At 42.2% G+C, this 16,397-nt stretch overlaps 1 protein-coding gene and 1 long non-coding RNA gene across 2 annotated transcripts in view; both read right to left on the bottom strand.

Annotated features, from left to right (window-relative positions):
* The window catches only part of LOC139394616 (C-type lectin domain family 4 member M-like), a 30,767-nt gene extending 14,655 nt beyond the window's left edge, over positions 1-16,112 (bottom strand). Inside the window, exon 1 of the mRNA XM_071142716.1 lies at positions 15,894-16,112. Coding sequence (XP_070998817.1) covers positions 15,894-16,050 — 157 coding nt within the window. The 5' untranslated portion in view covers positions 16,051-16,112. The remainder of the gene's footprint in view (positions 1-15,893) is intronic.
* On the bottom strand, positions 490-7,714 carry LOC139394617 (uncharacterized). The gene is made up of 3 exons (XR_011629836.1): positions 7,502-7,714; positions 7,129-7,265; positions 490-602 (listed from the first exon to the last, which is right to left on the bottom strand). It is a non-coding gene; the product is annotated as an uncharacterized lncRNA (long non-coding RNA).
* Positions 16,113-16,397: the final 285 nt, after the last annotated feature.

Below are 16,397 nucleotides of genomic sequence, written 5' to 3'. Positions count from 1 at the left end.
ATGTATTCTACATTTGTCTTGTTATATATTGTATGTAGTTGACAAGGTAAATTGAATAAGTAGAAAATATATTACGATATATAGTACTTAGCATAATCTTATTTAGCAGTTCAGAGGGTACCGAGGATGAAACCTATTTCTCACAGATCCATCTGTATTGATAGGAACAGTCATAGTCCCACCAAGCTCCTGTGTCTGATGACCAGGAGTAGAAGTACACACAGTTCTCTGCTCTTCCACCATTAGGCTGTCCACTGTTCCAATACCTGTAGAAGAAACAACACACAGAATCAGACTGTCCACTGTTCCAATACCTGTAGAAGAAACAACACAGAATCAGACTGTCCACTGTTCCAATACCTGTAGGAGAAACACCACACAGAATCAGGCTGTCCACTGTTCCAATACCTGTAGGAGAATCAGGCTGTCCACTCTGAACCTACTTCTCCAGACTGTGATGTCATAGTGACACAGAATTCATTAATGTCTTACTTTGTGGTCAGTGATGTGTAGTCCACCCATTTCCAGGTCCCCTCAGAAACAGAGTCAGTCAGACCAATCCAGACATAGTTCTTTACCCCGCATAACCAATTGACAAATGTCTGTAGATGTGGAAGAGATTCAACATTGTTAATACCTAGCCATTTCTACTCGCTGTCTCGCTCGCTCCCTCTAAATTAATTTCAATTCAATTTAAGAGCTTTATTGGCATGGGAAACATATGTTAACATTGCCAAAGCAAGTGAACTAGATAATAAACAAAAGTGAAATAAACAATAGAAATGTAAACACTTTCAACAGTTCCAAGACAATAAAGATACTTCAGATATTATGAGCAAGTAGATAAGTACAAAAGGGGAAATGAATAAACATAAATATGGGTTGTTTTTATTATGTTGTTTGTTCTTCACTTGTTGCCATTTTCTTGTAGCAACAGGTCACATATCTTGCTGCTGTGATGGCACACTTTGGTATTTCACTCAATATATCCAAGAGTTTATCAAAATTGGTTTTGTTTTTTTTCAAATTCTTTGTGGATCTGTGTAATCTGAGGGAAAATATGTGTCTCTAATATGGTCATACATTTGGGCAGGAGGTTAGGAAGTGCAGCTCAGTTTCCACCTCATGTTGTGGGCAGTGTGCACATAGCCTTCTTTTGAGAGCCACGTCTGCCTACGGCGGCCTTTCTCAATAGCAAGGCTATGCTCACTGAGTCGGTACATAGTCATAGCTTTCCTTAAGTTTGGTCAGTCACAGTGGTCAGGTATTCTGCCACCGTATACTCTCTGTTTAGGGCCAAATAGCATTCTAGATTTTTTGTTATTTCTTTCCAATGTGTCAAGTAATTATAATTGAGTTCTCTCATGATTTGGTTAGGTTTAATTGTGTTGCTGTCCTGAGGCTCTGTGGGGTCTGTTTGTGAACAGAGCCCCGGGACCAGCTTGCATTGGGGACTCTTCTCCAGGTTCATCTCTCTGTAGGTGATGGCTTTGTTATGGAAGGTTTGGGAATCGCTTCCTTTTAGGTGGTTGTAGAATTTAACGACTCTTTTCTGGATATTGATAATTAGCGGGTATCGGCCTAATTCTGCTCTGCATGCATTATTTGGTGTTTTACGTTGTACACAGAGGATATTTTTTAAGAATGATGTATGCAGAGTCTCAATTTGATATTTGTCACATTTTGTGAATTCTTGGTTGGTGTCACCAGACCTCACAACCATAAAGGGCAATGGGTTCTAAAACTGATTAACTTTGTTTTTGTTGCCAGATCCTATTTGGTATGTCAATTTTATGTTCCTTTTGATGGCCCTCCATAGAAGGCCCTTCTTGCCTTGTCTCTCAGATCGTTCACAGCTTTGTGGAAGTTACCTGTGGCGCTGATGTTAAGGCCAAGGTATGTATAGTTTTTTGTGTGCTCTAGGGCAACAGTGTCTAGATGGAATTTGTATTTGTGGTCCTGGCGACTGGACCTTTATTGGAACACCATTATTTTTGTCTTACTGAGATTTACTGTCAGGGCCCAGGTCTGACAGAATCTGTGCAGAAAATCTAGGTGCCGCTGTAGGCCCTCCTTGGTTGGGGACAGAAGCATCAGATCATCAGCAAACAGTAGATGTTTGACTTCAGATTCTAGGATGGTGAAGACCGGGGCTGCAGACTGCTCTAGTGCACTCACCAATTCTTTGATATACAGTGCCTTGCGAAATTATTCGGCCCCCTTGAACTTTGCGACCTTTTGCCACATTTCAGGCTTCAAACATAAAGATATAAAACTGTATTTTTTTTGTGAAGAATCAACAACAAGTGGGACACAATCATGAAGTGGAACGACATTTATTGGATATTTAAAACTTTTTTAACAAATCAAAAACTGAAAAATTGGGCGTGCAAAATGATTCAGTCCCTTTACTTTCAGTGCAGCAAACTCTCTCCAGAAGTTCAGTGAGGATCTCTGAATGATCCAATGTTGACCTAAATGACTAATGATGATAAATACAATCCACCTGTGTGTAATCAAGTCTTCGTATAAATGCATCTGCACTGTGATAGTCTCAGAGGTCCGTTAAAAGCGCAGAGAGCATCATGAAGAACAAGGAACACACCAGGCAGGTCCGAGATACTGTTGTGAAGAAGTTTAAAGCCGGATTTGGATACAAAAAGATTTCCCAAGCTTTAAACATCCCAAGGAGCACTGTGCAAGCGATAATATTGAAATGGAAGGAGTATCAGACCACTGCAAATCTACCAAGACCTGGCCGTCCCTCTAAACTTTCAGCTCATACAAGGAGAAGACTGATCAGAGATGCAGCCAAGAGGCCCATGATCAATCTGGATGAACTGCAGAGATCTACAGCTGAGGTGGGAGACTCTGTCCATAGGACAACAATCAGTCGTATATTGCACAAATCTGGCCTTTATGGGAGAGTGGCAAGAAGAAAGCCATTTCTTAAAGACATCCATAAAAAGTGTTGTTTAAAGTTTGCCACAAGCCACCTGGGAGACACACCAAACATGTGGAAGAAGGTGCTCTGGTCAGATGAAACCAAAATTGAACTTTTTGGCAACAATGCAAAACGTTATGTTTGGCGTAAAAGCAACACAGCTGAACACACCATCCCCACTGTCAAACATGGTGGTGGCAGCATCATCGACTCAGTGGGTTTTGTCCAACATGTCTCTGGACCCACTCACTGTCACAGTCATACGCTGGACCTAGTTTTGTCCCATGGAATAAATGTTGTGGATCTTAATGTTTTTCCTCATAATCCTGGACTATAGGACCACCATTTTATTACGTTTGCAATTGCAACAAATAATCTGCTCAGACCCCAACCAAGGATCATCAAAAGTCGTGCTATAAATTCACAGACAACACAAAGATTCCTTGATGTCCTTCCAGATTCCCTCTGTCTACCCAAGGACGCCAGAGGACTAAAATCAGTTAACCACCTAACTGAGGAACTCAACTTAACCTTGCGCAATACCCTAGATGCAGTTGCACCCCTAAAAACTAAAAACATTTCTCATAAGAAACTAGCTCCCTGGTACACAGAAAATACCCGATCTCTGAAGCAAGCTTCCAGAAAATTGGAACGGAAATGGCGCCACACCAAACTGGAAGTCTTCCGACTAGCTTGGAAAGACAGTACTGTGCAGTACCGAAGAGCCCTTACTGCTGCTCGATCATCCTATTTTTCTAACTTAATTGAGGAAAATAAGAACAATCCGAAATTCCTTTTTGATACTGTCGCAAAGCTAACTAAAAAGCAGCATTCCCCAAGAGAGGATGACTTTCACTTTGGCAGTGATAAATTCATGAACTTCTTTGAGGAAAAGATTATGATTATTAGAAAGCAAATTACGGACTCCTCCTTAAATCTGCGTATTCCTTCAAAGCTAAGTTGTCCTGAGTCTGCACAACTCTGCCAGGACCTAGGATCAAGAGAGACGCTCAAGTGTTTTAGTACTATATCTCTTGACACAATGATGAAAATAATCATGGCCTCTAAACCTTCAAGCTGCATACTGGACCTTATTCCAACTAAACTACTGAAAGAGCTGCTTCCTGTGCTTGGCCCTCCTATGTTGAACATAATAAACGGCTCTCTATCCACCGGATGTGTACCAAACTCACTAAAAGTGGCAGTAATAAAGCCTCTCTTGAAAAAGCCAAACCTTGACCCAGAAAATATAAAAAAACTATCGGCCTATATCGAATCTTCCATTCCTCTCAAATTTTAGAAAAGGCTGTTGCGCAACAACTCACTGCCTTCCTGAAGACAAACGATGTATATGAAATGCTTCAGTCTGGTTTTAAACCCCATCATAGCACTGAGACGGCACTTGTGAAGGTGGTAAATTACATTTTAATGGCATCGGACCGAGGCTCTGCATCTGTCCTCGTGCTCCTAGACCTTAGTGCTGCTTTTGATACCATCGATCACCACATTCTTTTGGAGAGATTGGAAACCCAAATTGGTCTACACGGACAAGTTCTGGCCTGGTTTAGATCTTATCTGTCGGAAAGATATCAGTTTGTCTCTGTGAATGGTTTGTCCTCTGACAAATCAACTGTAAATTTCGGTGTTCCTCAAGGTTCCGTTTTAGGACCACTATTGTTTTCACTATATATTTTACCTCTTGGGGATGTTATTCGAAAACATAATGTTAACTTTCACTGCTATGCGGATGACACACAGCTGTACATTTCAATTAAACATGGTGAAGCCCCAAAATTGCCCTTGCTAGAAGAATGTGTTTCAGACATAAGGAAGTGGATGGCTGCAAACTTTCTACTTTTAAACTCGGACAAAACAGAGATGCTTGTTCTAGGTCCCAAGAAACAAAGAGATCTTCTGTTGAATCTGACAATTAATCTTAATGGTTGTACAGTCGTCTCAAATAAAACTGTGAAGGACCTCGGCGTTACTCTGGACCCTGATCTCTCTTTTGAAGAACATATCAAGACCATTTCAAGGACAGCTTTTTTCCATCTACGTAACATTGCAAAAATCAGAAACTTTCTGTCCAAAAATGATGCAGAAAAATGAATCCATGCTTTTGTCACTTCCAGGTTAGACTACTGCAATGCTCTACTTTCCGGCTACCCGGATAAAGCACTAAATAAACTTCAGTTAGTGCTAAATACGGCTGCTAGAATCCTGACTAGAACCAAAAAATTTGATCATATTACTCCAGTGCTAACCTCTCTACACTGGCTTCCTGTCAAAGCAAGGGCTGATTTCAAGGTTTTACTGCTAACCTACAAAGCATTACATGGGCTTGCTCCTACCTATCTCTCTGATTTGGTCCTGCCGTACATACCTACACGTACGCTACGGTCACAAGACGCAGGCCTCCTAATTGTCCCTAGAATTTTTAAGCAAACAGCTGGAGGCAGGGCTTTCTCCTTTAGAGCTCCATTTTTATGGAACGGTCTGCCTACCCATGTCAGAGACGCAAACTCGGTCTCAACCTTTAAGTCTCTACTGAAGACTCATCTCTTCAGTGGGTCATATGATTGAGTGTAGTCTGGCCCAGGAGTGGGAGGGTGAACGGAAAGGCTCTGGAGCAACGAACCGCCCTTGCTGTCTCTGCCTGGCCGGTTCCCCTCTTTCCACTGGGATTCTCTGCCTCTAACCCTATTACAGGGGCTGAGTCACTGGCTTTACTGGGGCTCTCTCATGGGCTATACTCAGCCTTGTCTCAGGATGGTAACTTGGTGGTTGAAGATATCCCTCTAGTGGTGTGGGGGCTGTGCTTTGGCAAAGTGGGTGGGGTTATATCCTTCCTGTTTGGCCCTGTCCGGGGGTGTCCTCGGAGTGGGCCACAGTGTCTCCTGACCCCTCCTGTCTCAGCCTCCAGTATTTATGCTGCAGTAGTTTATGTGTCGGGGGGCTAGGGTCAGTTTGTTATATCTGGAGTACTTCTCCTGTCCTATTCGGTGTCCTGTGTGCGTTCTCTAATTCTCTCCTTCTCTCTTTCTCTCTCTCGGAGGACCTGAGCCCTAGGACCATGCCCCAGGAATACCTGACATGATGACTCCTTGCTGTCCCCAGTCCACCTGACTGTGCTGCTGCTCCAGTTTCAACTATTCTGCGTTATTATTATTCGACCATGCTGGTCATCTATGAACATTTGAACATCTTGACCATGTTTTGTTATAATCTCCACCCGGCACAGCCAGAAGAGGACTGGCCACCCCACATAGCCTGGTTCCTCTCTAGGTTTCTTCCTAGGTTTTGGCCTTTCTAGGGAGTTTTTCCTAGCCACCGTGCTTCTACACCTGCATTGCTTGCTGTTTGGGGTTTTAGGCTGGGTTTCTGTACAGCACTTTGAGATATAAGCTGATGTACGAAGGGCTATATAAATACATTTGATTTGATTTGATCATGGTTTGGGCCTGCTTTTATTCAGCAGGGACAGGGAAGATGGTTAAAATTGATGGGAAGATGGATGGAGCCAAATACAGGACCATTCTGGAAGAACCTGATGGAGTCTGCAAAAGACCTGAGACTGGGACGGAGATTTGTCTTCCAACAAGACAATGACAAAGACAATGATCCAAAACATAAAGCAAAATCTACATTGGAATGGTTCAAAAATAAACATATCCAGGTGTTAGAATGGCCAAGTCAAAGTCCAGACCTGAATCCAATCGAGAATCTGTGGAAAGAACTGAAAACTGCTGTTCACAAATGCTCTCCATCCAACCTCACTGAGCTCGAGCTGTTTTGCAAGGAGGAATGGGAAAAAATGTCAGTCTCTCGATGTGCAAAACTGATAGAGACATACCCCAAGCGACTTACAGCTGTAATCGCAGCAAAAGGTTGCGCTACAAAGTATTAACTTAAGGGGGCTGAATAATTTTGCACGCCCAATTTTTCAGTTTTTGATTTGTTAAAAAAGTTTGAAATATCCAATAAATGTCGTTCCACTTCATGATTGTGTCCCACTTGTTGTTGATTCTTCACAAAAAAATAGTTTTATATCTTTATGTTTGAAGCCTGAAATGTGGCAAAAGGTCGCAAAGTTCAAGTGGGCCGAATAATTTCGCAAGGCACTGTATATGAAGAGGGAGGGTATTAAGCTGCATCCCTGTCTCTCTCTCTCTCTACACACACACCTGTTGTTCTTGGCTCTTGATGACCACCAGGTGTGCTCCTCTATTTCTGCAGTCCTGTCTGCTCTCCTCCCAGGATTTGTACTCAGTAGAGACTTAATAACAACTGCTACCAAGCTTCTTCCATCCTTGTGGACACACTATAAGTTGAACATTTCCTGCTTTAGTCACTTTAATACAACAATGAATTAAATATCAATCAGACAGTCAAGGAAGACAGGTAGTAACTAATGGACAGTTTGGAAGTCGGACTTTGTTTCACACATTTTTCATTTAAATATTTCCTTTAATGTAAGTTGAATTGCCTGTTTGTAAGTGACATGTGAACTGATACAGAGACTGTCAAACAGAACAGTCATTAGACAATTTGACTCACCTTTCTCAACTAAAGATTGTTTCAGACGTTCTGTCTCTTTCTGTAGCTGGTCTCTCTCTTTGGTCAGGGTGTTGTAACTGGTCTGTAGCTGGTCTCTCTCTTTGGTCAGGGTGTTGTAACTGGTCTGTAGCTGGTCTCTCTCTTTGGTCAGGGTGTTGTATCTGGTCTGTAGCTGGTCTCTCTCTTTGGTCAGGGTGTTGTATCTGGTCTGTAACTGGTTTCTCTCTTTGGTCAGCGTGTTGTTGCTAGTCTGTAGCTGGTCTCTCTCTTCGTTCGGGGTGTTGTTGCTAGTCTGTAGCTGGTCTCTCTCTTCCGTAAGGTTGTTTCCGCAGGTCTGTAACTGGTCTCTCTCTTCAGTCAGGGTGTTGGAACTGGTCAATTGGTTTCTCTCTGTGAAATAATACGACCAATGAACAAGGTAACAGTGGAATTTGGTGAACTTTCTGAATGTAATTTAATGGAATGTAAATGTAATTGAATTAAATTGAATGGTATTGAAATGTAATTGATCCCTGGTCATTACACCACTGATGATGAAGAATGTTTGAGTGAGAACATATCAAACTCACGGTAGAGAAACAGGCATATGATCCCAGCCAGTAGGAGAACACACAGCAGCCCCAGACACCCTGCAGCAGCTCCAGAGTATCTCTTCCACCACTGACACGACACTGAAGAACAAATTATTACCAGAAAAACTTGCTGTATTTGTGTCTAATTTTGTGTCCATTTGCTGTTTGAATCACTGAGGGAAATACACAAGATTGACAAGGGACAGAACACCAGAACTGAGTTCCAGAACCTGACATATTCTACTGCTTGACTTCCAGAACTACTTCCAGAATATTGGCGTAAACATAGTGCAGAGTTCAGGCACCCAAAATGACTGCCGGCACCTATTTCAATCAAAACCAAACGTAATTTGTCATTTGCTTCGTAAACAACAGACTTTTCCAACAATGCAGAGTTAAATATACAACATTGAAAATAGTGACACAATAAATAAATACACAGCGAATAAACAAAGAAGAATAACAAGTCTAAATAATATGGCTACAGAGCATTTGGAAAGTTTTCAGACCTCTTGACTTTCTCTACATTTTGTTACGTTACAGACTTATTCTAAAATGGATTCAGTTGTTTTTTCCCTAATCCATAAACATTGTCTTCATCAATCCACACACAGAGCCTTTTAGGTACAATGTTCACTAGTATTCGAGCAACAGCCCAACTCTTATGCTAGTGAACGGGTCAAGATATCCTTCCTGACTGGATGCCTCCGTGCAGCTCGGCCCGTCTCTCTCCAGGGGAGAGGCAGTGGTGAATCAGCACTAGAAGCTGCCTATACTGTGGCCAGGTTGGTCACTTTGTCTCCACTTATTCCCTGCGTCCAGCAAAAGTGGTGGACCTACCGTTGAGCCAAATCGCCTGCCCATCTCTCCCCCAGACCCCTGCTTGACGGCGCCCTCGTGTGGCAGAGCCAGGTTCTTCCCCTGCCTGCTCTCATCGACTCAGGCGCCGACGAGAGTTTCCTGGACCGTGGTGTCGTTACCCAGTTGGGCCTGGACTCTGTTCCACTCGATTCACCCCTCGATGCCAACGCTCTCAACGGACAGCTCCTCGCCCGTGTCTGGGAGAGGACCGCCCCTGGCATCCTGCATCTCTCTGGAAACCACCAGGAAAGGATCACTTTCCACATAATCGACTGTCCTCACTCTCCCCTGGTTCTTGGCCATCCATGGTTAAAGTTGCACAACCCTCAGATCGACTGGACCGCTGGAAGGGTAACCACTTGGAATTAATTTTGTCACTAGAATTGTCTACATTCTGCCCTTGCCCCTGCCTTGTCTGTGCCCCATTCCAGAACCTCCTGACCTGTCATCAGTTCCTCCAGAGTATCACGATCTAGCTCCTGTGTTCAGCACCACATCCTGACCTGTCATCAGTTCCTCCAGAGTATCACGATCTAGCTCCTATGTTCAGCAAGCACCGCGTCCTGTCGCTGCCACCTCATCAGCCGTACAACTGCACCATTGTCCTCCAGCCTGGAGCTCCTCTCCCCTGTAGCCAGTTGTATAACCTCTCTCGCCCCGAGCTGGAGGCTATGGAGAGGTACGTCCAGGACTCCCTGGTTGCAGGACTTATCAGGCCTTCTTCCTCCCAGGGGTGGGTGCTGAGTTTTTCTTTGTGAAGAAGGATGGGTCACTGAGGCCTAGACTGAATAACATCAAGAACAAGTATCCTTGCACACTCATCAGTGCCACTGTGTTCACCAGACTGGACCTCCGGAATGGCTACCACCTTGTGCGCATCAGAGAGGGGGACGAGGGGAAAACTGTGTTTAACACACCACTTGGCCACTTTGAGTATTTGGTCATGCCTTTAGGTCTTACTAATGCCCCTGCTGTTTTCCAGAACCTGGTCAATGATGTGCTGAGGGATGTGATTGGACACTTCGTTTTTGTCTTTGTGGATGACGTTCCGATTGTTTTCTAAGGACCCTGAGTCTCACCAGCAGCACTTTCGCCAAGTTCTCCAACGGCTTTTTGTCAAAGCTGAGAAATGTGAGTTCCATGCTTCCTCTGTGTCTTTCCTGTGTTGTATTATTGCACAGGGGGAGTTACGTACGGACCCCACCAAGACATGGCAGTCACAGAGTGGCCTACGCCCTCTAACCCGAAGCAGATATAGCATTTCCTGGAGTTTGCCAATTTTTACAGACGTTTCATCCTCAACTACAGTCGTCTGGCAGCACCTGTCACCACTCTCACCTCCCCCTCCACTCCGTTCCACTGGACCCCTCAACTACAGTCGTCTGGCAGCACCTCTCACCACTCTCACCTCCCCCTCCACTCTGTTCCATTGGACCCCTGAGACAGAGAGAGCGTTCCTGGAACTCATCGCTTCACCTCCACTCCTCACTCAGCCAGACCCAGAACTATAGTTCATCATGGAGGTGGACGCCTCCGACAACGGGGGAGGTGCTGTTCTGTCCCACTCTGATCAGAAGCTCCAAAAATGTGCATTCTTTTCCCGTAAGCTCTCACCTGCAGAGAGGAATTTTGATGTCTGTAATCTGGAACTCCTGGCAGTTAAGCTGCCTCTTGAGGTTTGGTGTCACTGGCTGGAGGGCTCTGTTATCCCTCCCATTCATTGTGTGGATGCAAGCCAGATGGCCGTTCTTCAACGGTAGATTCAATTTCACACTTACTTATCGCCCCGGTTCTAGGAATACCAAGCCTGACGTCCCGCCTGTTCACCACCGACAACATTTGCGAACAGCATCATGTTGTGGGGGTGCTTTGCTGCAGGAGGGACTGGTGCACCCTCATAAAATAAGCTGGCATCACGAGGAAAGAAAATTATGTGGATGTATTGAAGCAACATCTCAAGACATCAGTCAGGAAGTTAAAGCTTGGTCACAAATGGGTCTTCCAAATGGACAATGACCCCAAGCATACTTCCAAAGTTGTGGCAAAATGGCTTAAAGACAACAAAGTCAAGGTATTGGAGTGGCCATCACAAAGCCCTGACCTCAATAACATAGAAAAGTTGTGGGCAGAACTGAAAAAGCTTGTGCGAGCAAGGAGGCCTACAAACCTGACTCAATTACCCCAGATCTGTCAGGAGGAATGGGCCAAAATTCACCCAACTTATTGTGAGAAACCTGTGGAAGGCTACCCGAAACGTTTGACCCAAATTAAACAATGTAAATGCAATGCTACCAAATACTAATTGAGTGTATGTAAACTTCTGATCCACTGGGAATGTGATGAAAGAAATAAAAGCTGAGATAAATCATTCTCTCTACTATTATTCTGACATTTCACATTCTTAAAATAAAGTGGTGATCCTAACTGACCTAAGACACGGAATTTTTACAAGGATTAAATGTCAGTAATTGTGAAAAACTGAGTTTAAATGTATTTGGCTATGGTGTATGTAAACTTCTGACTTCAACTGTATATAGATATATATATATTTAGCATTTGGCATTTCTGCTATATATATATATATATAAAATGAAAATCTGAAATGTCTTTATTCAATAAGTCTTCAACCACTTCAACCTAAATAAGCTCATGAATCATTTGCTTAACCTCTAGCACTTAGCCATCCCGGATCCGGGATCGTGAATACAGCCTCAAGCTCATTACCATAACGCAACGTTAACTATTCATGAAAATCGCAAATGAAATGAAATAAATATGCTAGCTCTCAAGCTTAGCCTTTTGTTAACAACACTGTCATCTCAGATTTTCAAAATATGCTTCTCAATCATAGGAAAACAATAATTTGTGTAACAGTAGCTAGCTAGCGTAGCATTTCGCGTTAGCGTTAGCATTCAGCAGGCGACATTTTCACAAAAACCAGAAAAGCATTCAAACAAAATCATTTACCTTTGAAGAACTTCAGATGTTTTCAATGAGGAGACTCTGATAGATAGTAAATGTTCAGTTTTTCCTGAAAGATTATTTGTTTAGGAGAAATCGCTCCGTTTGGTGCGTCACTTTTGGCTACCAAAAAGAAACGAAAATCCAGTCATCAAAACGCCAAACTTTTTTCCAAATTAACTCCATAATATCGACTGAAACATGGCAAACGTTGTTTAGAACCAATCCTCAAGGTGTTTTTCACATATCTCTTCGATGATATATCATTCGTGGAAGTGTGCTTTCTCTCCTGAATCCCAGGAGAAAATGCCCGCACCTGAAGATTACGCACCAATTTAGACAAAGGACACCGGGCGGACCCCTGGAAAATGTAGTCTCTTATGGCCAATCTTCCAATGATATGCCTACAAATACGTCACAATGCTGCAGACATCTTGAAGAAACGACAGAAAGGGCAGGTTCGTTCGTGGTGCATTCACAGCCATATAAGGAGACAATGGAAAACAGAGCTTCAGAAATTCTGCTCATTTCCTGTTTGAAGTTTCATCTTGGTTTCGCCTGTAGCATGAGTTCTGTGGCACTCACAGATAATATCTTTGCAGTTTTGGAAACGTCAGACTGTTTTCTTTCCAAAGCTGTCAATTATATGCATAGTTGAGCATCTTTTCGTGACAAAATATTGCGCTTAAAAAGGGAACGTTTTTTTATCCAATAATGAAATAGCGCCCCCATAGACTCAACTGGTTTTAACATGTCACATAATAAGTTGCAATGAATCACTTTGTGTGCAATTATAGTGATTAACCCTCCAGAGTCTAAGCCGGGGGTGGTGGGGGAGGGTTTGAGCCGTGGGAGATGGGAGGGTCTAAGCCGGGGGAGTGGGGGAGGGTCTGAGCCGTGGGAGATGGGAGGGTCTAAGCCGGGGGAGGTGGGAGGGTCTAAGCCGGGGGAGTGGGGGAGGGTCTGAGCCGGGGGTGGTGGGGGAGGGTCTGAGCCGAGGGTGGTGGGGGAGGGTTTGAGCCGTGGGAGATGGGAGGGTCTAAGCCGGGGGAGGTGGGAGGGTCTAAGCCGGGGGAGTGGGGGAGGGTCTGAGCGGTGGGAGATGGGAGGGTCTAAGCCGGGGGAGTGGGGGAGGGTCTGAGCCGTGGGAGATGGGAGGGTCTAAGCCGGGGGAGGTGGGAGGGTCTAAGCCGGGGGAGGTGGGGGAGGGTTTGAGCCGTGGGAGATGGGAGGGTCTAAGCCGGGGGAGTGGGGGAGGGTCTGAGCCGTGGGAGATGGGAGGGTCTAAGCCGGGGGAGTGGGGGAGGGTCTGAGCCGTGGGAGATGAGGAGGGTCTAAGCCGGGGGAGGTGGGAGGGTCTAAGCCGGGGGAGTGGGGGAGGGTCTGAGCCGTGGGAGATGGGAGGGTCTAAGCCGGGGGAGTGGGGGAGGGTCTGAGCCGTGGGAGATGAGGAGGGTCTAAGCCGGGGGTTATTTGATTTATAGTTTTAAGTATAAAAAAAATATTTAAAAAAAATGATTGCATGATGCATTGAATTTGGCATTTCTGCCAATAGAAACACACTGAATAACAGATAGTCATTACTGCTATTAGCCAATAGAAACACATTGAATAACAGATAGTCATTACTGATATTAGCCAATAGAAACACATTGAATAACAGATAGTCATTACTGCTATTAGCCAATAGAAACACATTGAATAACAGACAGTCATTACTGCTATTAGCCAATAGAAACACATGGAATAACAGATAGTCATTACTGCTATTAGCCAATAGAAACACATTGAATAACAGATTCACTACGTGGAACAACAGATTGTCCCCAAAAATACCAGAAGGAAGTTTGTTCTGAAGTGTCTGTCCTCTATCTGAGAGATATTAGAAAGATCAGTAAACATTTTATTATTATTTTTTTCATGTATTTATCCCCTTATATAATAAATAAATAAAATAAATTATCTCCCTATATACGTCCACTAAATATATAATATATAATAAATTATCTCCCTATATACGTCCACTAAATATATAATATATAATAAATTATCTCCCTATATACGTCCACTAAATATATAATATATAATAAATTATCTCCCTATATACGTCCACTAAATATATAATATATAATAAATTATCTCCCTATATACGTCCACTAAATATATAATATATAATAAATTATCTCCCTATATACGTCCACTAAATATATAATATATAATAAATTATCTCCCTATATACGTCCACTAAATATATAATATATAATAAATTATCTCCCTATATACGTCCACTAAATATATAATATATAATAAATTATCTCCCTATATACGTCCACTAAATATATAATATATAATAAATTATCTCCCTATATACGTCCACTAAATATATAATATATAATAAATTATCTCCCTATATACGTCCACTAAATATATAATATATAATAAATTATCTCCCTATATACGTCCACTAAATATATAATATATAATAAATTATCTCCCTATATACGTCCACTAAATATATAATATATAATAAATTATCTCCCTATATACGTCCACTAAATATATAATATATAATAAATTATCTCCCTATATACGTCCACTAAATATATAATATATAATAAATTATCTCCCTATATACGTCCACTAAATATATAATATATAATAAATTATCTCCCTATATACGTCCACTAAATATATAATATATAATAAATTATCTCCCTATATACGTCCACTAAATATATAATATATAATAAATTATCTCCCTATATACGTCCACTAAATATATAATATATAATAAATTATCTCCCTATATACGTCCACTAAATATATATATAAACTGCTGTTCACAAATGCTCTCCATCCAACCTCACTGAGCTCGAGCTGTTTTGCAAGGAGGAATGGGAAAAAATGTCAGTCTCTCGATGTGCAAAACTGATAGAGACATACCCCAAGCGACTTACAGCTGTAATCGCAGCAAAAGGTGGCGCTACAAAGTATTAACTTAAAGGGGTTGAATAATTTTGCACGCCCAATTTTTTCAGTTTTTGATTTGTTAAAAAAGTTTGAAATATCCAATAAATGTCGTTCCACTTCATGATTGTGTCCCACTTGTTGTTGATTCTTCACAAAAAAAATACAGTTTTATATCTTTATGTTTGAAGCCTGAAATGTGGCAAAAGGTCGCAAAGTTCAAGGGGGCTGAATACTTTCGCAAGGCACTGTATATACTTCCATTCACTTTTTTTTTAGTGGTACTGTGGACCTTCAGAGTCGTGTGGACGTCCTAAATGGAGAACCCATCACGTTTGTGAGAGTTTCATCTTTCAATAGAGCATTATAGTTTGTAGGTCATAATAAGATTTTGAGAAAAGACCGATTCCCTTTTTGTACGGAATACAGGGGGGCAATCCAACACAACACATTACTGAGTACTTCTCTCAACATTTTTAATCATAGTGGTGGCTGCATCATGTGCATCAGTATGCTTGTAATTTTAAAGGACTGGGTAGTTTTTCAGGATAAAATAAAATCATAGAATTGAGCTAAGCACAGGAAATATCCTAGAAATAAACCTGTTCCAGTCTGCTTTCCACCAGACAACCTACAACACAAGGCCACATCTACACTGGAGTTTGCAAAGTTACAGTTGTGATTGAAATCTTCTTGCAAACCTATGGTAAGACTTCAAAATGGTTGCCAACTAATGATCAACAACTAATTTGACAGAGCTTGAAGAATTTTGAAAATAATAAATGGGCAAATATTGTACAATCCAGGTGTACAAAGCTCTTAGAGACTCACCCAGAGACTCACAGCTGTAATCGCTGCCAAAGGAGATTCTAACATGTATTGACTTGGGTGTGAATATTTATGTAAATGAGAACTGTGTGTGTGTGTGTGTGTGTGTGTGTGTGTGTGTGTGTGTGTGTGTGTGTGTGTGTGTGTGTGTTGGGGTGTAAGTGTGTGTCAGCATCTAGCAATACACCAGGTTAAACTGTTACCTGAATGTTGATCACCAACTCCATCCTTCTTGCAGGGCATGATGGGTCTTTCGTTGTTGTATATTTGATCATTAATGTCCATGGTCTCTATTTTATTTATTTTATACTTTTTTTTGCCACTAAATCCATCGCAGTTTTCATAGATTTCCTCTGACATCTTTACACATGTGTGTTGAAATGCAGTGGAACTTCCACTGTTGTATCTTCTACTGTTGTAACTTCTACTGCTGTAACTTCTACTGTTGTAACTTCTACTGTTGTATCTTCTACTGTTGTAACTTCTACTGTTGTAACTTCTACTGTTGTAACTTCTACTGTTGTATCTTCTACTGTTGTAAAGTCTGCTGTGATTTCAGTTGTAGGTTTGTGTCTGTTCGCTGCACAGCTGGAGTCTCTGTGTGACTCAGTCTAATGTCAGAGACAGTTTTAACTGTCAACCTCATTAAAGGGGAAACTGTCTAACCAATAGTACGACACTAACCACCACCATGTGACCACAGACTT

Source organism: Oncorhynchus clarkii, unplaced genomic scaffold (genome assembly GCF_045791955.1).
Source record: "Oncorhynchus clarkii lewisi isolate Uvic-CL-2024 unplaced genomic scaffold, UVic_Ocla_1.0 unplaced_contig_9842_pilon_pilon, whole genome shotgun sequence".
NCBI lineage: Eukaryota > Metazoa > Chordata > Actinopteri > Salmoniformes > Salmonidae > Oncorhynchus > Oncorhynchus clarkii.
The sequence above is the reverse complement of the archived record's forward strand: the minus strand, read 5'-3'. Positions and strand labels throughout refer to the sequence as shown.